This window comes from Nomascus leucogenys, chromosome 11, assembly GCF_006542625.1.
Source record: "Nomascus leucogenys isolate Asia chromosome 11, Asia_NLE_v1, whole genome shotgun sequence".
Classification (NCBI taxonomy): Eukaryota; Metazoa; Chordata; class Mammalia; order Primates; family Hylobatidae; genus Nomascus; species Nomascus leucogenys.
Window position 1 is genome coordinate 46923896 of NC_044391.1, and position 22489 is coordinate 46946384.

Genomic DNA, 22489 nt, shown 5'->3' on the forward strand with positions numbered 1-22489 from the left:
TATTTTGTACAAGACAAAAACTTAGGGGCTTCTGATACCTGTAATCCCAGCACTTTGGGAGGCCAAGCTGGGAAGATCCCTTGAGCCAAGGAATTTGAGATGAGCCTGGGTGATACGGCAAACCCCGTCGCTACAAAAAATACAAAAATGAGCTGGGCATGGTGGCAAGCACCTGTGGTCCCAGCTACTCGGGAGGCTGAGGTGGGAGGATTACTTGAGCCCGGAGGTCGAGGCTGCAGTGAGCGGTGATCGTGCCACTGCACTCCAGCCCATGTGACAGAGCAAAACCTTGTTTCAAAAAAAAAAAAAAAAAAAAAAACAAAAACCTTACCTGAGGTCTTCTTAGAATCTGAGTCACCATTTCTGTGTGTTAGGCAATGATGCTAAAAATCCTTTGAGGAGGGAGGGGTGGGTCACAAAATCTTTTAAAATAAAATTATAAGTGTTTCACTTTTTTAAGGTTAACCCAGCAACTGATTTTTGAGACAAAGCTACTTCACAATACAGATTTAAATTGAAAGCCACAGAAATATTCCACTTTCCTGTTCTGTATACCTTGACTACTATACTTCTACAAATGTTATTCAGATATTTAGAACTACAGATTGTAGTACCAACAATTTATATTTGTCTTTTGACAGGTGTCAACCTAAATAGTATTGTGAGTACTTACCAAGGTCATCTTCAACTTGTCTGTGACTGCTAAGTTGTATTTATGAACTTTCTCTTTGATCTCCTCTTTGCTGAGGTAACTGTGGGTTTCCTTCTCTTTCTCAACATCCTAGAAGAAAAACAAGATATGTCACATGTGAGCAATCATAGAAAAAAGTGCGGACAGGCCGGGCGCGGTGGCTCACGCCTGTAATCCCAGCACTTTGGGAGGCTGAGGTGGGCGGATCACCTGAGGTTGGGAGTTCAAGACCACCCTGACCAAAATAGAGAAACCCTGTCTCTACTAAAAATACGAAATTAGCTGGGCGTGGTGGCGCATGCCTGTAAACCCAGCTACTTGGGAGGCTGAGGCAGGAGAATCACTTTGAACCCGAGAGGCAAAGGTTGTGGTGAGCTGAGATCATGCCATTGCACTCCAGCCTAGGCAACAAGAGCAAAACTCTGTCTCGAAAAAAAAAAAAAAAGCGGGTAAGTCAGGATTTTTAAAAAATTCCACACAAGGGCCGGGCACGGTGGCAGAAGCCTGCAATCCCAGGACTTTGAGAGGCCAAGGAGGGCAGAGCTTGGGCCCTGGAGATTGTGACCAGGCTGGGCAACATGAGGAAACTCTATCTCTACAAAAAATACAAAAATTAGCTGGGCGCAGTGGTGTGCACCTGTAGTCTCAGCTAGTTAGGAGGCTGAGGTGGAAGGATCACCTCAGCCCAGGTCGAGGCTGTAGTGAGCCATAATTGTGCCACTGTGCTCTAGCCTGGGTGACAGAGTGCGACCCTGTCTCATAAAAAAAAAAAAAAAAAATTACAACCCACACAAGAAGAACCTTATTGTTCTTGCATGTTACCTTCAAACACACACACACACACACACACTCTCTCTCTCTCTCTCTCTCTCTCTCTCTCTCTCCTTCTCTCCCTCACTGCTTCCCTTTCGTTCTTACTTTCAAACTCTCCAGGCTCATCCACCAATTACGGTTCTCATTCTTTCAGAACTTACAGGTCTTCCCTAGGGGGGATGGGAGACATAGATCTATTATTTGTATGAATATAGGTAGTTAATAGTATTATATTTTATAGTTTTTTTTTTTTTTTTTTTTTTATTTTTTTTTTTTTTTTTTTTTTTTTTTTTTTTTTTTGAGACAGAGTCTCGCTGTCGCCCAGGCTGGAGTGCAGTGGCGCGATCTCGGCTCACTGCAGGCTCCGCCCCCCGGGGTTCACGTCATTCTCCTGCCTCAGCCCGCCACCTCGCCCGGCTAATTTTTTGTATTTTTAGTAGAGACGGGGTTTCACCGTGTTAGCCAGGATGGTCTCGATCTCCTGACCTCGTGATCCGCCCACCTCGGCCTCCCAAAGTGCTGGGATTACAGGCGTGAGCCACCGCGCCCGGCCCCTAAGGGATATATTTTTTAAAAAACTAATTTGTCAGCAGCTACAAGTAACACTTCATTACCAATATTATTCTGCAAAACTGTCATTGCTAAATTTCTCTTCTGCGAAAACATCATTTCCTCAGCATGCCTGCTAGATTGGCCATTTCTATTTTAAACAACATTTAAAGACATTTACCACAAGTTTCTCTTTAGCAACTTGTATTAACTCTGTCGTCTTTATACCTTTACAGTATTTATCGGCAAAAAGTACAGCAGCTAATCAGTATTAACTGGCACTATTCACAGACTCATACTAATCACTGACCTGTAAACTGTACACAACTACCAGAGGGTAGTTCATCTCCCAAACAAATCCCCAGGCCAAGATACAAGTAGCCAGACTTCTCCTTTCCACCCTTCCAGTCTCACCCACTTCTCTACCTCCCCACACTCTAGAGGGAGAAATATCAGTTAAATCCTCTTCTCATTGTGAAGAATTTATCAATAATTAGCTGTCTAAAGAGTCCCACCAGTGCATGACATTATGCAGTAGCAGACGTGATCACAAATGACCAAATGACAGCATTTTGTCACCCTGATGAAGTATACCAGGCACCTAACTTGTATCACCTTTACTTCTCCCAACAACCTAATCAAGGAGGCATTATTATGCCAGTTTCAGTAAATTAAACTGCTGGAAAAAAATGTGGAAGCAAATGAAAGCCTGCTAACCCTCCCCAACTCCAACCTTTACTGGGAGCTCTAAGTACTTCCACAGGGGTGTTCTCATTTAATCCTCCCAACAATGAGCTAATTAATGCTAATTAGTACCCCCACGTTACAGATAAGGACAGAAGATTTACAGAGGTCAGGCAGTTTGTCCAAGGACAACCCAACTAGTTGAGAGACCAAGTTCCACTTTAATCCAGGTCTTCTAGGGTGCTCCCACTAAATCCAATCGGTCCCCAAGGGTCTGGTGTGGGTAAACATTTAAAAACCTACAGAAAGGCTGCATAATCAGATTCAACACAAAGAGAGGAAGAACAGTTAAAATCCAATGATTTACGCTTGCAAAATAAAGCCTTTGTAAACACGCCTCTTTCTGCCAGACACATCACACCATTCTCACAGCTGGATAGTCTCCAGGCAGGCACTGGTTTCCATCTGCCCACTGGAAGCTAGTGTCGTAAGTAAATACACCAGGAGGGGCTACTACAGAACTTGCATCAATACCATGTAGAGTAAGAAAAGGCTCTTGATCCATTGAAGCCTCAAGATCTTTGACTTTAGACCCTAAGAGGGGTGTGCTGACTACAAATTATCTCGGTGACTTTTCTTTTTTTTTGTTTTTTTTTTTTTTGAGATGGAGTCTTGCTCTGTCACCCAGGCTGGAGTGCAGTGGCCCTATCTTGGCTCACTGCAGCCTCCGCCTCCTGGGTTCACGCCATTCTCCTGCCTCAGCCTCCCGAGTAGCTAGAACTACAGGCACCCGCCACCACGCTTGGCTAATTTTTTGTATTTTTAGTAGAGATGGGGTTTCACCGTTAGGTCTCGATGGCCTGACCTCGTGATCCGCCCGCCTGGGCCTCCCAAAGTGCTGGGATTACAGGCATGAGCCACCACCCCCAGCCTATCTCGGTGACTTTTCAATATCGGCACCATCCTGGTGAAGTCTAATGGGTCAGTATATTGGGTAATACTGGACAAATACCAGCACAAGATAATGTGCTCATTCCCTAGCTTCAGGGGTAGGCTTCAAAGTCCCTTGGGAGCATCCTATTTGCCAATGTAAAACCCCAAAGTAATCTTATTTTTGGTATTAGTGTTTGGTGAGTGAAAAGCTGTGGATTAAAATAAGCTTTCAAAAGCTCCAGTGACTACTTCCAAGAAAGTGTTTTGCTTTGTTTGAGACAGGGTCTCACTTTATCACCCAGGCTGGTGTGCAGGGGCGTGATCACGGCTCACTGCAGCCTTGACTTCCTGAGTTCAAACGATCCTCCCACCTCAGTCTCCTGAATAGCTGGGGACTACAGGCAAGCACCACTGCGCCTAGCTAATTTTTTCTACAGATGAGGTCTGGCTATGTTGCCCAGGCTGCTCTCGAACTCCTGGGCTCAAGCAGTCCTCCCACCTTAGTCTCCAAAAGTGCTGGGATTACAGGTATGAGCCACTGCACTGAGCCCCAATGAAGTTTTAAACATGTATCATATCTCTGATTGTCTTGCTCTTACCAATCCACAATTAGCTGGGTACCAGTCATAGCTGAAGAAGAAAATGAGGTAGTCTTGGCTTGTACATTCAGTTTTAACTGTCCAAAGACTCTTCAAAGCATATACTAAAAAGTGTATAATAAGGGACTTACAATCTCATGGATGTGGGATGGGAAGTTGGCAGGGCAAAGGAGGGTTGCAGAAAGTGCACCACACCTGCAAGACTTGGGCTCCAGTCCTGGGCCTGTCACCAACTAACCCTGTGCCTTGGACTTAACCTTTCTGAGCCTGTTCTCTCATTTTCTACCAAAGAAGGAACTAGAGTCAATCACCTCCTCTAAGGTGCTTCCTGGCCTAGGGTGATCTAACTGCAAAGATGTGGAGGTGCTTTCACAAGTGTGACCAAGGGCAAAAGGGTTCCATGTGAGGAATCACCAAAGGTTCACCATTAAATACACAGGAAATGGCTAAGCACATACACAGCAGCATACATAAATCCTAGGGGCTTACCACCACTCACGTGAGGATTCTAAGAATGAGGAGAAGGAAAAGGGGTAATGGGAGTTAAGTAAAACTGGTTAACCCTAAATTACAGGTTTTGCTGATGCTATGGGACTTAACACCCAGCCTTAGGCCCCTTCGCACAGGCAGACCCAGAAGCTTGAGGAAAATCCAAAGAGTAAGCCAGTCTGGAAAGAAATTTTCCCTGGATCATCCACACATAGATAACTGAGACATCCTTGTGTAACAATTATCTTTCCTTCTCAGAGATTAAAAACTAAGGAAATTGGCTGGGTGTGGTGGCTCACACCTGTAATCCCAGCACTTTGGGAGGCCAAGGTGGGCGGATCACCTGAGGTCAGGAGTTCGAGACCAGCCTGGCCAACATGGTGAAACCCTGTCTCTACTAAAAATACAAAAATTAGCTGGGCGTGGTGGCAAGCACCTATAGTCCCAGCTACTTGGGAGGCTGAGGTAGGAGAATCACTTGAAACCGGGAGGCGGAGGTTGCAGTAAGCCGAGATCAAGCCGTTGCACTCCAGCCTGGGCGACAGAGTGAGACTCCGTCTCAAAACAAAACAAAACAAAACAAAACAAAAATGATCAACTGCAAAGTATATCCCAGAAAAGCAGGTAAAACCCAAAGGGCCCTGATGCTGTACTTTTTAAGCCAAAAATGTAGCAATCATACACCAAGGCCTCATCATTCAGCAAATATTTGCTGAGCTTCTGCGTGTGCCAGGCACCTGCCTAAGTGTGGGGCAGTCAGGCTCAGCAGCAGACACCACGCCCATCCTCACGGGGCGTGTTGTCTGCACAAGTGGCGTGGGGAAGGTCAAAGGACAAACTGCTTCCAAAATGGCCACCAAGTACTGTTTCTCTAGGTCTGGTAGCAAAGAAGTCATAAGCTCAGGCCTTGGAACAGAGGACAGTGGTTTCATTTAGCATCAGAGAAAGACCCTTAACTCTAAAAACTTCCCAATTGTTTACCCCTTTAAAAAAGACCCTCCTGTCCCCTCACAGAGAAGAATCTTCCCCCTTCCTCCACATACACTGATTATGAATCAGAACCACAATCTCTAGGAATGCAGTTGTATGCCCAGGAAAAAAGAAGAGAAGAAAATGAAACCCAGGAGGGGCACAGTAGCTCCAACAGGTAAAGGGGTGAGAGCAAGAAGGAAGAGTTAAAAGAAAATGGTGCAGCGGACGTGGAATAGATAAAATACCAAGTGTCAACCCTGGTCTTTCATTGTGATGGCAGGAGAGGAAACGGCATGGGGCGCAGCCATCTGTGGATAATGTGTCAGTTATTGTTCTTGGCAGCCAGTGAGGGCAACATGCCACGCCTGAGAGCGTCTGCTTGGTGAGTTACATGTCATCTTTTCATAAGTCAGTTTTGTTGTGTATTCCCCAAACCCTCCAGCAGTTTCTCAGAGGAAGAGTTCTTCCACAAAAAAATATTTCATAAATCCTAGACTCTTCCCTCATTGTTTCCAGCCAGCAAGCCCTGGAGAGCTGCTCTTAGGCTTGCTTCAGTTCCTGGGTGGGGTTACGTCACTGTTTTTCAGCAGCGAACTTTCTCAGATGGGACACACCCAGCCTCACACGCACCCAGGAGTTCTCGGGTAGCATGACCTAGGCTCTACTCAAGAAGTGCGGCCCAATCCCACAGGCTCACAACACAGACTTTCTAAGAATATGTCCCAACAAATCTGGGTAAAGGGTCTGATAATTGTTTATACTCTTTTGGTTAATTTTTCTATAACTGTGAAACTATATCAAAATTAAAAACATAAAAACATAACAAAATGCCCAAATAAACATAGTGCAATTAAGAGTGACTGTTCAGGCTGGGCGTGGTGGCTCATGCCCGTATCCAAACACTTTGGGAGGCCAAAGTGGGTGGATCACGAGGTCAGGAGTTCGAGACCAGCCTGGCCACCATGGTGAAACCCCGTCTCTACAAAAAATACAAAAATTAGCTGGGTGTGGTGGCGCACCTGTAATCCTAGCTACTCAGCAGGCTGAGGCAGGAGAATCACTTGAACCTGGGAGGCAGAGGTTGCAGTGAGCTGAGATCCTGCCATTGCACTCCAGCCTGGACAACATGACCCTGTCCCCGCCCCCCCTTCAAAAAGTGAGTGACTGTTCAAAAGAGAGAAGGTGAATGTGGCCCTATCATTTCCTCTATTTTAGCTTAGTGACGGCCTGTGGACTATGATTTAGACATACTTAGGTCTAAAATCACACAGCTCTGCCACATTCTAGCTGTGTGACCAGAGGCAAGTTACTTAACCTCTCTGGGCCTAAGTTTTCCCATTACTGTAAAATGTGCAAAAGAATATCTACTTTATACAACTGTTATGAAGATATAATACAAGCCATTATTCAACAACTATTTATTGAGTGCCTATTGGTGCCAAGCTCCATGCCAAGCACTTAAAGCTGTGAGAGACAGTTGTGGACCCCATCTTTCTGCCTTTGCTTGGCTGACAGCCTAGTAAAGTTCACCTTACTCCCCACCCCAGCCCCACAAGAGGTTTTTGGGTTTTTGTTTGTTTGTTTTTTTTTTTTTTTTTTTGTATTACCGATCTCTTTAAAAAATAAAGACCTTTTACCAAAAACAAACAAACAAAAAAAAGCAAATATTAATAGCACAGATGCTGTGATTGAGTGGGGGACAATATATGCACAGTGACTGATGCCAGTGGCATGACACTCAGTAAGTGGTACCATCACACTGCCACTAGGAGGTCCCACAGCTCTCACAGGTGCTCTGACACCTGGTCAGGTGTGGGGTCCAGCCTGTGTCAGCAGAGAAGGGTGAACTTCCCAGGCCAACAGGTGCTCTCTCCAAGTGGGGCTAGATTCTGAAATCATGAATTCCTACTTTTCATCTCATCGTCTGTTTTGGCAATAGGCAGTCACCTGCTGATGACCAACAGACTGCGATACCCAGTGCAATAACAGACAGAACAGGTTCTAGCCTAGGAATTGCATAGAGCAAAACATCAAGCAGCTTCCACATGTAAAACAGCACATTTATTGGAGCAGTGGGCCCGTCCCATGTTACAAATGGAATTCAAGCCTAGCTCAAACTGAACTGAGTCTAGGTCTTGACTCCCCTAGATGTCTTCTAATAAGGACATGAAATAAAGTACCATGGACCAGACCGAAAGAGAAAAACACTCTCTGGGAGAGACATTTCCACTGAATTCATGGAGGGACTTATAAGCAAACCAAAGCAGGTTTGCAATGAATCATGGTATGAAGTAAGTGATTTCCAGGAGCTATAGAGCAAGCAGTGTGGGGGTTTTAAAAGGAAATTTCAAAAGAAAATTTCGGCATGTGAAGTTAGATGCTCCTAAACTAGATTTTAAAGTATGATTAATAGGGAAAAATACTGCTCTCAGAAGTCTTTTAGGTATACAAAGTGGAGGCCCTGTGATGAATACAAAGAGAACTGTCACACAGAGTTAAACCTACAAAGCCCTAGGAGGGTCTTCCAGGTGGGGAGCATGTCTTGCTCAACCCTAGAGAAATGTATGAGAAGAGCCACCCGGGACAGTTTTGTATTTACGTTTGATGTCTGTCCAATGTTCTTCACTTCCAGTACCAAAACCTCTAAGATATTGAAGTAGGCAGAGTCACCAAGCATGGTGTCTCACGCCTATAATCCCAGCACTTTGGGAAGCTGAGGCGGGAGGGTCACCTGAGCCCAGGAGTTCAAGGCCAGCCTGGGCAACATAGCACACCATGTCTCTAAAAAAACCAAAAAAATAGAAATAGCTGGGTGTGGTGGTATGCACCTACAAAAAATTGTTTTAAAATAATAAAGTAGGCAGAGGTGTTGAGGGAGCCCAGAAAGTTTTCTCAAATAATGATCAGCATTGTTGATATACATCAGGGCTATCCAGCAGTATTTTCTGCAGTGGAGGAAATGTCCTGTAACTGTGCTGTCCATCAGAGCAGCCATGAGCAACACGTGGCTTCTGAGCCCTGGAAATGAGAACTGAATTTTAAGCTTCATCTAATTACTGCAGTAAACATTGCAAATACAGACTATAATAGAGGTGTAAATGAAGAATGAGGAAGGAAAAACCCCACATAAAACGATGTGAAACAGGATGTTCTAGAGCAATACTCCAGGCCAGGCACAGTGGCTCATTCCTGTAATCCCAGCACTTTAGGAGGCCAAGGCAGGTGGATCCTTCGAGCCCAGGAGTTCAATACCAGCCTGGGCAACACAGGGAGACCTCGTCTCTACTAAAAATAGAAAATTAGCTGGGCATGGTGGTGTGCGCCTGTAGTCCCAGCTACTCAGGAGGCTGAGGCAGGAGGATCACTTGAGCCCAGGAGATGGAGGTTACAGTGAGCCAAGATCGTGCCACTGCACTCCAGCCTGGGCAACACAGCAAGACCCTGTCTAAAAAAAAAAAAAAGTGGCCAGGCGCAATGGCTCATGCCTGTAATCCCGGCATTTTGGGAGCCCGAGGTGGGTAGATCACCTGAGGTCAGGAGTTTGAGACCAGCCTGGCCAACATGGCAAAACCCCATCTCTACTGAAAATACAAAATTAACCAGGTGTGGTGATGCGAGCCTGTAATCCTAGCTACTCGTGAGGCTGAGGCAGGAGAATCACTTGAACCCAGGAGGCAGAGGTTGCAAGGAGCCAAAATCGTGCCACTGCACTCAAGCCTGGGCGACAGAGCAAGATTCCATCAAAAAAAAAAAAAAAAAAAAAAAGGCCAGACACACTGGCTCACACCTGTAATCTCAGCACTTTAGGAGGCCGAAGCAGGTGGATCACTTGAGGTCAAGCGTTCAAGACCAGCCTGACCAACATGGAGAAACCCTGTTTCTACTAAAAATACAAAAAATTAGCCGGGCATGGTGGCACATGTCTATAATCCCTCAGGCCTGTAAGCTACTCAGGAGGCTGAGGCAGGAGAATTGCTTGAACCCTGGAGGTGGAAGTTTCACCACTGCACTCCAGCCTGGGCAACAAGAGCAAAACTCTGTCTCAAAAAAAAAAAAAAAAAAAAAAAAAATTCTACTCCTGAAGGAAAGAATCACAACAGTTGTTTCTGGGGTGTTTGGTGCTGCTGTTCTTGTCCTTAAAAGTACAGTGCGCTGCTTGCTGCAGTGTTCTCACGGCACCAGTGTTGATAATCTGCCATGGTGCCACATCTAGAGACTCAATGCTTATCTTGGTGTATAGCCCTGGCATGCTGATTCATCCTGGCCACTCTAGGGCTGGGATTTCTTTCCCCCTGCCAGATGAGAAGATTTTTCTTTTTTTTTTAATGGCAGGATACAGGGTGGGGTTCTATTTCCGTTCATGTGAGGATTCAGGAGTTCATCTTGCCTGAATTCAGCTTGTAAGCAGGCAACTTTTTTAGTGCAGCCATATAAGATGTTCACTTTGTTCATGCTTCGAACAGCAGGAAAAGGTTAGAGAGGGACTTAACAGCCTCTCCCCATCCCCTAATCCTCCCTGTAGCAATAGATGCATCACTGTTATCTCAGGGCAGGAAAAGTAAGTGGAAAAACAGAGGGCAACTGGGATGAACAAGGGCAATGCACACAGCTTTGCAGAACAGCAGGGGGCCATGCTTCCCAAAGAGTGTTCCATGGAACAGCAATCCTCCAAAATGTGCTGTGGACAGAAAAGGCCCTCCTGCTCTTCCTCCGCCTTCACTCCCTTTAGAGATACCTAGTGTTCCTTAGAAAGTTAAAGACTCTAAGAAATCCTGCAGTTAAGAAACCAGGCCGGGCACAGTGGCTCATGCCTGTAATCCTAGCACTTTGGGAGGCCGAAATGGGAGGATTGCTTGAGCCCAGGAGTTCGAGACCAACCTGGGCAACATTGCGAAACCCCATCTCTATTTAAAATTTTAAAAATTAAAAAATAAACCAGTTAAAGGACACAGCAAGAAAACCTTAAGAGGCTTTTAATCTTATGTGACATTCATTAACTATGAGCAAATGAGTACATTATAAAGGAACAAATATTTCTTTTTTCTTATGTTTCATTGAGGTAAGCAGATTCTATTCATTAGAGGATTATTAGCACACGCAATCCCCATCTGTTGAACTTGAAACTTTAACCTCTTTCTTGGTCCTTAAGGTTACTTGTTAAGCAAGAAGGAGGGGGGAGTCTAGGTGGGTATTTTAGACAACTTCTAACACATGGTCTAGAAAAATAAAATGAAGCAGCAACCTTATAAGGCTGGAGTACTATACTAGCCTTCCTTAAATACACTTGTAAGAAAGAAAAACAAGAGAGAAAGAGTGCACACAGAAAACCAAAGTGTACCACCCGCTGCTACTATACTCCCCCAACTTTACCTCTCACTATGTACTGCCCTACCAGTCAGTGCAAGCTAAGAGCACCACTTGCACCCCATCCTGCTCCTCACCTGGTGATCGTCTGTGTGCAAGGCCCACCCCACCCAGGAAGCCGTCCTAACCACAACAGCCCTCAGTTACCTCCCTGCCCTCAGAACCCCCATGCTACCCTCATCAATTCAGGTTTAGGATCCACAACACCTTCTATGCATTGTTGTTTCCTGTGCATACTTTTGCTTCCCAAATACACAACAGTGCTTTTACACTTTTGTTTGTTTGAGACAGTCTCACTCTGTCGCCCAGGCTGAGGTGCAGTGGGGCCACATCGGCTCACTGCAACCTCCGCCTCCCAGGCTCAAGCGATCCTCCTACCTCGGCCTCTCAAAGTGTTGGGATTACAGGCATAAGCCACTGTGCCTGGCTGTTTTTTTTACATCTTTCACTCCCAGAATACTGTGCTGGAACTACCTTAGTGTTGGATATAGAAGAGGGCTCCATTCCTGTTCAGCTGATTCTGATCTGGTCATAGAGATCACTGCTGCAAGACTGCATTTGCAATCCACCCACTTTTGTACATCTTATCAATTGGCATGAAGCTTTTTGCTCTCTTCTCAAAACTGAATGAATCTACAGAGGCATACAAAAGGCCTTTATAATGCCAGATACAAAGTGTGATGTACTTCTGTTATCCATGTGCATGATCAAAGAACAAGAATCCTTCAAAGCATGCCCCCTAAATACTCTCACACACCCAGGGCAGCGAAAGCAGGAACAGGCCCAGCATGTTAGTAAGATTAATTGCAGTTGTGATACACACTAAAAGAGCTTCATCTAGGCCTTCCATGACCTCACTTTTTAAACCCCCTGGTTACCAGCCCTCCATACCCTATATGGTTGTACTTTTAAAACCGGGTAGTGTGCCAACAGTCAAACAGCCACTCATTTGTTTGGAGCCAGAAAACAAACTTGGAGGTGGACCAGTCTCCTCTGAGTGCCCCAGCATGAGGTCCCCACCTCAAGGCATACCAGATTACACTCAGAAATCCCAATTTGATGTGTTTTCAAAGGGAATCAATTAAGATGCTGTTCATTTCTGAAAGGTGATATATTTCACAACTGGTTTAATTTTCTTCAAATTCTAGGCGAGCTATGTAAGAAAGGAAAGATTATTAGAGGCCTCCAAGCCGTGCAGCACGTCCAAATCCACTAATCAGCTTTGACAATTAGAAAAGGAATGTGGCTGCATGGGAGTCAGCACTCTTGCTGCAGCCGTCCTCTGGGAGATCTCCGTGGGCTCCGTCTCAATGGAAAAAGCAGTGGATTCTTATGTTTTCAAAGGCAGGTGGGTCTTCATGGACTCAGTTTTCCCTGATTATTAAAAGAGGCCACTGGACTACGGTCCTTTTCAACAGTAAGTTTTCAAATATTAATACCATCTACAACACTACCCCCAAACAATAAATACAAAGTAAGTTCGCCGGATAGTAAGAAAATTAACTGAAAATAGAAGAAGATCGGCAAGAAGCCGGGAGGAAAGTGAGACTGACAAGATAATTCCGAGTGGTGACACAAGCACCACCCCAAATTCAAGATTATATGTAACATCTCACTGTTCAAGGCATCACCCGGCAGCCATACATCTCCTTCAGCTAACAGCAATTAAAAGCCATAGTCCACTCATTCAGGTTAGCTGGGTTTAAAAAACCAGTTTTTATTAAGGTCAAAGTTTAGAGGTCAAGTCTCAAGACTGCCATATCCTTTATGGAACTTTTGAACCTCAGTGATAAGGACAGTTTCCGGAGAAAGGAAATGAACAGGCTCATTTGGAGGCGAGCCAGACAGGAAGCACGAAGCAATGAATGCTGCGGCAACCGAGGAGGAGGCAGGTGGAGCCCATCTGGGAAACTCAGCTGGCTCCACCAGCAGCAGGAATCTGAACATCAAGGGCAGAGGCTTGCAAACAAATGGAGTAGCCACTCTGCCAGATGAAACCTAATTTGAAGGGAGAACAAAGTCTGAAGAAAATTAGACATTTCTATAGACCAGGCTAGCCATAGTGGTTCATACCTGTAATCTCAGCACTTTGGAAGGTGGAGGAAGGAGGATCGCTTGAGCCCAGGAGTTCGGGATCAGCTTGGGCAACATAGCAAGAGCCTCCCCACCGTCTGAACAAAAAATAAAAATATTAGCCAGGAGTGGTGGTTGTGCACCTGTGGTTCCAGCTACTTGGGAAGCTGAGGTGGGAGGACTGCCTGAGCCCAGAAGGTAAAGTATACAGTGAACATGACTCAGCCTGGGCAACAGAGCAAGATCCTATCTCTCAAAAATAAGTAATAAGCTGGGTGCGGTGGCTCACGCCTGTAATCCCAGCACTTTGGGAGGCCGAGGTGGGTGGATCATCTGAGGTCAGTAGTTCAAGACCAGCCTGGCCAACATGATGAAACCCCATCTCTACTAAAAATACAATAATTAGCTGGGCATGGTGGTACGGGCCTGTAATCCCAGCTACACAGGAGGCTGAGGGAGGAGAATCGCTTGAACCCAGGAGGTGGGGGTTGCAGTGAGCTGAGATCGTGCCACTGCACTCCAGCCCAGGCGACAGAGCAAGACTCCGTCTCAAAATAAATAAATAAATAAAATAATAAAATAAAATAACTAAAAGAATATATATGGATTGTTTGTAATACAAATGATAAATGCTTGAGGTGATATTACTCTGATATGATTATTACACATTATATGCCTGTATCAAAAAATCTTATGTACCCCATAAATATATACACCTATGTACCCACGAAAGTTAAAAATGTTAAAATAAATAAAAAGACAAATGTAAAAGTCTGAAGAAGTCCACAGGGGGTTAAACTGTTTTATATCACTCTTGTTCCCATTAATTCCATCCACTTTCTTGTCCTGTATTCTCCCTTCCACCCTACAGGCCACTCAAGATGGCTCTTTGATAAGTCTGTTCACAGCCCTTAAAAGGCATGGCTGAAATCCCAAGTGTACAAGTATTCGTTCTGCCTCAAGCAATACATGATGAAGAATGAAGAAAGATACCCCTCTGCTGCCGTCAATTCAGGACGCTGGTACAGGCACAGCATGGGCCCATGGAGAACATCTACACATCCAGCTCTACCTGAGCAGCAATTTCCTTCAGAAGTGCAGCTCTAGGTTTGGGTTTTATCTGAGCAATCACCTTCCTCCTCCTGCCAAGGAAGTAAAAAGTCCTCTGGAGTTATTAAATGATAAGTCAGAGCAATTGAAATAAAAGTTAGGTGATTAGCACCTCAAAGAACCTCACAAAAGCAATTTCTAGAGGTACTCTTTGCTGCAGAAATCTTCTCTGTCCTCCTGCTTGGTTGCAGATAGGGTGTGAAACACATCATCAAAAGAATGCCAGGAACACAGGTTGGTCAGTCAGAAGTCTCAGAGTGAGTAAGGAGTGAACAAACACAGAAGACCACAAGAGGCGAGGCCAGGGAGGCAGATCCCCCTGCAGGGAGAAAGCCGAGGGTCCAGTGCCCCTGGCCCACTTCACTGAACCCTGCTGGGGTGACCCAGGACCAGCCCCCATCAGTCTTTGAGGGTTCAGGTACTGCCTGAAACAAATACTTGAAGAGGGAAAAGAAGGTTTTTCTCAAAAACACCTCCCCCATCCTGCCTCCCTTTCTTTCCTGGTCCCTCATCCAAAACCAGACAGGGCAGGATTAGCCAACCCAAATTCTTGGGATGGGGCAGAGGCAGAATCCCCAGCACAGAGGTGGCAGCAGCTCCCCTTAGGGAACTGTATCATCATCCATTCCAGACACCATGCCACACCCTTCACAACTTGCCTCTGAATTCTTACAATAACCCTGGAATTGGGTAATACTATCATCCCTATTTTGCAAATAGGAATAGAGGCTTAGGGAGATTTATTTTGCCCAAAGACACAAAGTTAGTGGAGGGGCTAGGTGAGGTTCCTACTCAGGTCTGTCTGATTCAAAGCCAATGAAGCCAAGCGAGTGAAAGAAAGGAGGAAAGCTGAGACCCTAACGTTTGCCCACTGCTGGTTTCTGACCACTTAGCCATTTTGATACAGAAGGTCAATATGGATTTTGGAGGGTGGGGTACTAGCACAACTGGCAACTTAGTAGGGAATTAGCAATCTGGCCAGGGCCACTGACAATTTAAAAAGAAGAAAACTACACGTGCAGCACTCCAGAAATGGCGAAACACCTTCATCTCCTAAGGACCATGCAAGTGCTGTTAACATGCCTACAAGAAGAGTTTTTTAATGAAAAGACACCCACCCCCCCCACCCAAAAAAAAAAAAAAAATAGAAACTGTATCCAGTATGACAAACAGTTTCTGCCTGACTGGTGAGATTTGGGATGGGCCCCCACTTTGTTTCTCTTTCTGCATAAAAATTTCCACATTTTTACAAAATTTTCAAAAACTTCTCAGTCTGTACATCTTTGTTAATCAGAAAAAAAAAACAGTAAAATCTAGGAGGGGAAAAGGCTTTCATGTGTAAAAAATAACCTTGGAAATAAAAATAAACACAATGCAATTCAGCACTTGGCCAGCATAACTGAACACCACTTTGATGTGCCGCTCATTGGGCAGCCACCCCCAAATAAATAGCTTTAGATACAGAATAGAGGCACCAACGCCACAAGGCTGTCCGTCTTCCTTAATGCAGGCACCAACTGCACATACAGAGATGACATGTGGAAGCTGCTAGATACAGCGAACCTGAGCTCCCTCAGGTAAAGATATGCAGTTATAATCTGTAAAATAAAAAAGCTTCTCTATCCATTAAAAAAAAAAAACTGATACTGCCAAGAAGTGCCAGAAGTAACGGTGGTTTTTAAACATCACTCAATCAGCTGACCAATGTATAAATAAAAGCTACCCTCCATCTGCCCTGGAAAGCAGATTGCCAGCAATTTTTTTTTCTTTGGTAATTTACAGCAATTTACATTTTCTTTGTTGCACAGAAGTGTTGCTTGTATAACCTGAGGGTTCACACGCCCTCCAGCTCCTTTTCCTCCTCAGTGGCGTGCACAGGAAGCCCGAGGCCGGGAGGAAAGGGCCTCCCGCTCCACCTTTCCTCAGCACTGGGGTCAGTGGCCCAGCCGGCCTCCCAACCCTGGCCATGGTCTGCTGCTTGCAAAGGGACAGGTCAAGGAGAGCGGCAGCCCAGCTACCAAGACTGGACTGGAAATCTGCTAAAGTACAAGGCTGATGTGAAGCAGAGAAAAAAAAAAAGAGAAACTGAATTTAACATAATGAATGCCTTAGCATTACAAGTCTAGGACTTCACAGCTCTACTTCACTCAAAACTAAAGATCTAGGCAGGAAACAAGTGGCAGACACCGTAAAAGAAGAGTCAACACAGTCTTAAACACAGGATATGCCCTGCCTAGAGCCACATCCTTACCCCCACGTGTGGCAGGGGGAACTGTTTCATCCAGAACATCTAAGGAAAAAATGAAGACAAGAAGGACTACATCAAATTTCACACATTCTGGGACAATCCCTTACACAACAATGTGAAGGTTTCACCTTTTTCACCCTTTCATCTAAGTCACCAATTTCCTCCCCTAGGAACTTGTTCATATAGAGTCCTCTAACATGCATAACAAAACAGAAACTTAAACAAGCACCTAAAAAATGTCCCAGAGAAGAAATGAGAATGTTTAGAATGGAAAGCCATTTGCTCCTCGAGGTTAAACAGGACACACAGTTCAATGCCCTACTTCAAAATCAATCCCAGGTGTAACCCAAGTTTTTCTAGGGTGTGTGTAACATATAAGTCTTTCAATTTAGGACTTGACTTCCTTAGGAACAACTTTTTTTCCTCCTAAAAAATCAAAATTGGGCTGGGTGCGGTGGCTCATGCCTGTAATCCCAGCACTTTGCGAGGCCGAGGCAGGCAGATCATGAGGTCAGGAGATCGAGACCACGGTGAAACCCTGTCTCTACTAAAAATACAAAAAATTAGCTGGGCGCGGTGGCAGGCGCCTGTAGTTCCAGCTACTCGGGAGGCTGAGGCAGGAGAATGGCATGAACCCGGAAGGCAGAGCTTGCAGTGAGCCGAGATCGTGCCACTGCGCTCCAGACTGGGCAACAAAGCGAGACTCTATCTCGGAAAAAAAAAAAAAATCAAAATTAAAACAGTCAACATCCAAGTCCCACCCTGCTGAGAGCTAAACTCCAATCACCATGTTTTCTGAGGTGCCAAGCCAGGGTGATTAAAAGAAAGAACCATGAGGCTGGACACGGTGGCTCACACCTGTAATCCCAGCATTTTCGAAGCCTAAGGCAGGCAGATAGCTTTGAGCTCAGGAGTTTGAGACCAGCCTAGGCAAGATGGTGAAAACCCGTCTCTATGAAAAATACAAAAACTAGCCGGGTGTGACGGCACGTGCCTATAGCTACTTGGAGGCTGAGGCTGGAGAATCGATTGAGCCTGTGAAGTGGAGGCTACAGCGAACGGAGATTGTGCCACATTCCACCTCAGCCTAGGCAAGACAGTGAGACCCTGTCTCAATTAAAAAAAAAAAAAAAAAAAAAAAAAAAAACGAAGAAGAAGAAAAGGATTGGTAAGGTTTGACAGAGGAAAGTGCCCCAGGCTGGCTGAGTGATATTTACATTGCTGATTCTGAGTGCAAAGCACTGGATCAGGTCATTCAACAGTTATACCTTATGTAACCCTCCCGGGAACCCCGAGGGTAGAAATTTTAACCCCATGGTATAGATGCAGAAACCAAAGCTAAGAGCACAGAAGCAGAATGTGGTGAACACAAGGCCTGGCCAACCCCATAACCACGCCCTTTCTACTCAGACCAAAGGCCTCTAGAGCCCAGGAGAAAAACCTGTTGTCAGCTATCTGTGTGACCTTGGGAAAGTACATCTTTCCAGGAGTCACTTTCTTACCTCTTAATACAGAAGGAAAACAGGCTCAGTGAATCTGGAAGGAGGGAGTGAGCACGCATGCATAGGCAGTCCCGCCCTCTGTCCTCTCTCGAGGGCAACATTCTGCTGCACGGCTCTGGAGATGAGCCTCCGGAAGGCCACTTGCCCACAGAGATAAGCCATGTTCTGCATAGCAGCTCTAACCCTGATCAGCATAAAGGTAAATTTTGGTCTCCAATAATTGAAGACTGGCTGAATTGAAGACCACTTTACTCATGTCTTTCTTCTCAGCTGATTCCAGGACACAGGCAGGGAAAGAGGATGAAATTTGGTCTTCTTTGAACACTTGTAAAATGGGAAAATTTCTAAGACAGAACTTCTGTTCGTTTAGAATAGTAGCTACGACCCTCTCTCCCACAAGGGACTTGTAATAGAAAGAAAATAGGCCAGGCACAGTGGCTCACACCTGTAACCCCAGTACTTTGGGAGGCTGAGGCGGGAGAATCGCTTGAACCCAGGAGGCGTAGGCTACAGTGAGCCGAGATGGCGCCACTGCACTCCAGCCTGGGTGACAGAGCAAGACTCTGTCTCAAAAAGAAAGAAAGAAAAGAAAAGAAAAGAAAAGAAAAGAAAAGAAAAGAAAAGAAAAGAAAAGAAAGAAAAATACACACACACACATTCCAAGTAACCAAAACACTATTCCAGAAATTAATAAATGGAAACTGTTAACTAGGTACACCTACTTTCACAAAATAAATGTGTTCCCCTTGCAGCAGAGAAACCATATTTTTGAAAGTACAGATATTGTTTTAAAAACAAAAACACACCTTAGAAATTCCCAATGCAGAGAAAAACTCTGGTAACAGCTGGTAACCTTCTCCACAGCCCCCCATTTCCTGCAGACCTGCCCCCAGCCCAGCTGAGCCTCCGTATCTAGCTCCCCTACCCATTAACGGGCTTCTACCACACCCTGCACCAGTCAACACTCCTGAGCCACTGTGGATCTCAATTACTTTTGCTCCCACTTTCTTGCTTTTCTGTCCCCACTTCTCAATTTTCATGTGAAAAGACAAATCTCTTTGCAGACACTGCCAACAAAAAATACTTTCCTTTCTTTCTGCTTAGTAAATGAACCAATTTTGGCATTCAATAAATATTTGTTCAGCACCTAATACTGTGCAAATAGTTGTGTCAGGCACTGGAATACAACAGTGAACAGAGGATAGGTTCTGCCCTTCAAGGCCTAGGTGGGACATGTGGGACGGTGGCAGGATAAGCAAGGGAGCACTGCAAGGAAACACCTTGGGAAGGTTCCCTGTAGGAGGAAGTATCTAAGCTGGAAACTGCTTCGTAAAGTATTCTGTTAGAAAGTAAAGCCATTCCCAGCTTTACCTTTTAACACCCATCAAACATGTTATCCAGAAAGATAACAAAGTACACCAGAATAAGAAGTCACCTAATGGGAGGCTTTGGAAAACCAGAGTACACAGCTCAAATCTGCTAATTTTAGACAAACAGAAAATACTTCAGTAAGCATGCTACTAAAGGGTATTTTTAGAGTCTGTTTCAGTTAACCACTCTGAACTCCTCAGTAGTTCAAAAAAAAAAAAAAGCAAGCAAAAGAAACTATTTCAAATCTATAGCAAGTAAAAAATTATCTTCCTTCTTCATGCCTAATTTCTTTCATCCTACAACAGAAAATAAACAATCAGCATTCCATAGCTAATTCCATTCCACGCCTAACCACCTTATTTACTTAGTACTTGGGGAAGAAAGTTGACTACAGCTGTTACTTCTCATTGCTTATCTTGAGAAAACACTGAACAATGTAAAGCACATATGAGCAACCGGCAATAAATTAAGCACAAAAAAGCATGGCTCCATAAAAAAGTGATCATTTAACATAACTTTTTCCTTTCGTTACTTTCTAACTCTCAGTCTCACTAAGCCTCAGTTTCTTGTCAGCAAAATGAACATAAAAATACCTGCCCTTTGAGGGCCCTTGTTCATAGTAACTGAGATAACACATAGAACACTTCACTATATCTGGCTGGCTACCATCATCATTACTATTACTACTACTATTGATGAAGGGCAGGCAAGCTCCCAAACTGGGGCTTAGCCCAGGAAGATTCTCGACTGCACTTAGGAAAGAGCTGAAGAGCGACCCTGCGGTAGAAGGAAACTGCTTTACTGACATGGCAGTGTTAAGCTCTGTGACTGCTCCAGAACAGCTGCTCAAGGGCAGTTCTGCAGTCATATTTATGCCCACTTTTAATTACATGCAAATTAAGGGGCAGGTTAACCAGAAACTTCTAGAAAAAGGGTGGTAACTTCCAGGTTGTTGCCATGGAAAGGGGTGGTAATTTCCAGGTGTTACCATGGCAATGGTAAACTGACATGGCACTGGTGGGCGTGTCTTATGGAGAGGTGCTTTCATCTCTTCCGTTTCAGCCAGTCTTCAATCTGGTCTGGAGTCAAGTTCCACCTCCTACCTCACTAATAGCATTTATTATCACACTTGGTGTTTAATAGTAAGTTAAAAATCTAACAGTAAAAATTAATGTGTATCAATTAAGCAATCTGACTGGAGACTTTCAAAATCAATATTAAAAGTGAATAAACTCTTTCTGACTGGTGCCAAATCAATCATTTAATTTTAGCATCTACATTATGCTAGACACACATACTAATCCATTCTGTCACATGAACCTTGCAAAATAATAACAATTATTTCACAAAACAGAAAATGGAAATGGAGAGACTAATCTGCCCACATTTTAAACAACTGGTTGCAAGAGGCACTGAGATTCTAACCCAGATCCATGCAACTCCTAGAACCCTTCCACTACATTGTCTTTCTGATTTTAATTTAGCCCACAAAATACTACGGCCAACAGAGAACTTCATACCTTTTCATCCTGGAACTCTGACTTTTTAGAGGTGGAAGGGTACAATTCTAATATTTTTCAACAGAGACCTATTATTTAAATGACTTAGTAAGCACTATTAAACTGAGGTACAAATACTATATAGAGAACTGAAATAATTAGTAATAGCCTTCAACAGTTTTATAAGTATAATTTTTAATACCAATAATAGGATCCATATTCCTGAAACTAAAAAGCAAGGCTAGCAGCCAAAGACCAATGCTTATGCTGAGGCAACCAGAGATGACCCCCCAAAATCAGAGCTGTCTTCTATAACTATTGAGTAATTTTGTGATTTGGCTTCATTTTTGTTTTTTGGAAAGTGCCTGTGCACATTTAAATTAAAGTGTCTTACACATTTAAATTAAATTTCATTTTTTTAAAGACAAAAAGCCAGGTGGTGGGGGAAGGGGAGATTGGGAAAGAATTTCCCTTTTTACTTTGTGAGCCCTGAAACTGATTTTATTTTTCATAACTGAGAGATTGCTTCTGTAGTACACAATAATATGATGTTGAAACAGAAACTATGAGACTTAAGGAGAACTGGTTGACTTAAAACATATACCAGGGCTAGGCGTGGTGGCTCACGCCTGTAATCCCAGCACTTTGGGAGGCTGAGACGGGCGGATCACCTGAGGTCAGGAGTTTGAGACCAGCCTGACCAACATGGAGAAACCCTGTCTCTGCTAAAAGTACAAAATTAGCTGGGCATGGTGGCGCATGCCTGTAGTCCCAGCTACTTGGGAGGCTGAGGCAGGAGAATCGCTTGAACCCAGGAGGCAGAGGTTGCAGTGAGACAAGATCGTGCCATTGCACTCCAGCCTGGGCAACAAGAGTGAAACTCCGTCTCAAAAAAAAAAAAAAAAAAAAAAAAAAAAAAAAAAAAAAACACCATATACCAGTTTCTTCTTCCATTGTTAAAAGTAGGCTAACAACAGATCATTAGCTAGAGAGGACATCAGACAGATGATTACTGACCTTCTTGAGATGAAAGAGTACACGAGAAACTAATTACTAAATAGTTTGACAAATGGCCTGACTGCTGTACACAGGATGTTGTATAACATTTTGTAAAGCCTGTTGTTTGTGGAAGTATTTAGGGTAAGCTTTCTTAAAAATTATTAGGGTAAATACTTCTGAAATGCAGCATTTTTTTAAGCTTTGTTATGTCTATTATGATTTTTCATGGTGAAATTTTGGTACTGAGATGGGCATTCTCTGTACCTTGATAGTACCACTCCGAAAGCAAAGAACCATGATTGACAACAGTCAAGTTGTGGATGAAATGACCAGGAACGGAGAATTAAGTATGTAAATCCCAGCTTCACAGGAACTCTTCTCATAGTGCTTTTCTGACTAAAATTGCTGTTTACCAGGTCTCTGAATGTTGATGCCTGACTAATTAAGTCATTGCCCAAATCAGTTTTCCCCTTGCCCCATCAATATGTTCTCTTGCATATATTGGTGTGCTGCCATATAAAGTAAAAATTTGGAGATATTCTCTATTTTATATATAGGTTTATGTATTGTTGGGATGTTTCTGTTGTGCTCTT

At 44.2% G+C, this 22489-nt stretch overlaps 1 protein-coding gene across 1 annotated transcript in view; it reads right to left on the reverse strand.

Moving 5' to 3' along the window:
- Window positions 1-22489, reverse strand: part of RASSF3 (Ras association domain family member 3) — an 88772-nt gene that overhangs the window by 12302 nt on the left and 53981 nt on the right. The window contains exon 2 of the mRNA XM_030822301.1: window positions 674-781. Within this exon, the coding sequence (XP_030678161.1) occupies window positions 674-781 (108 nt within the window). The remainder of the gene's footprint in view (window positions 1-673; window positions 782-22489) is intronic.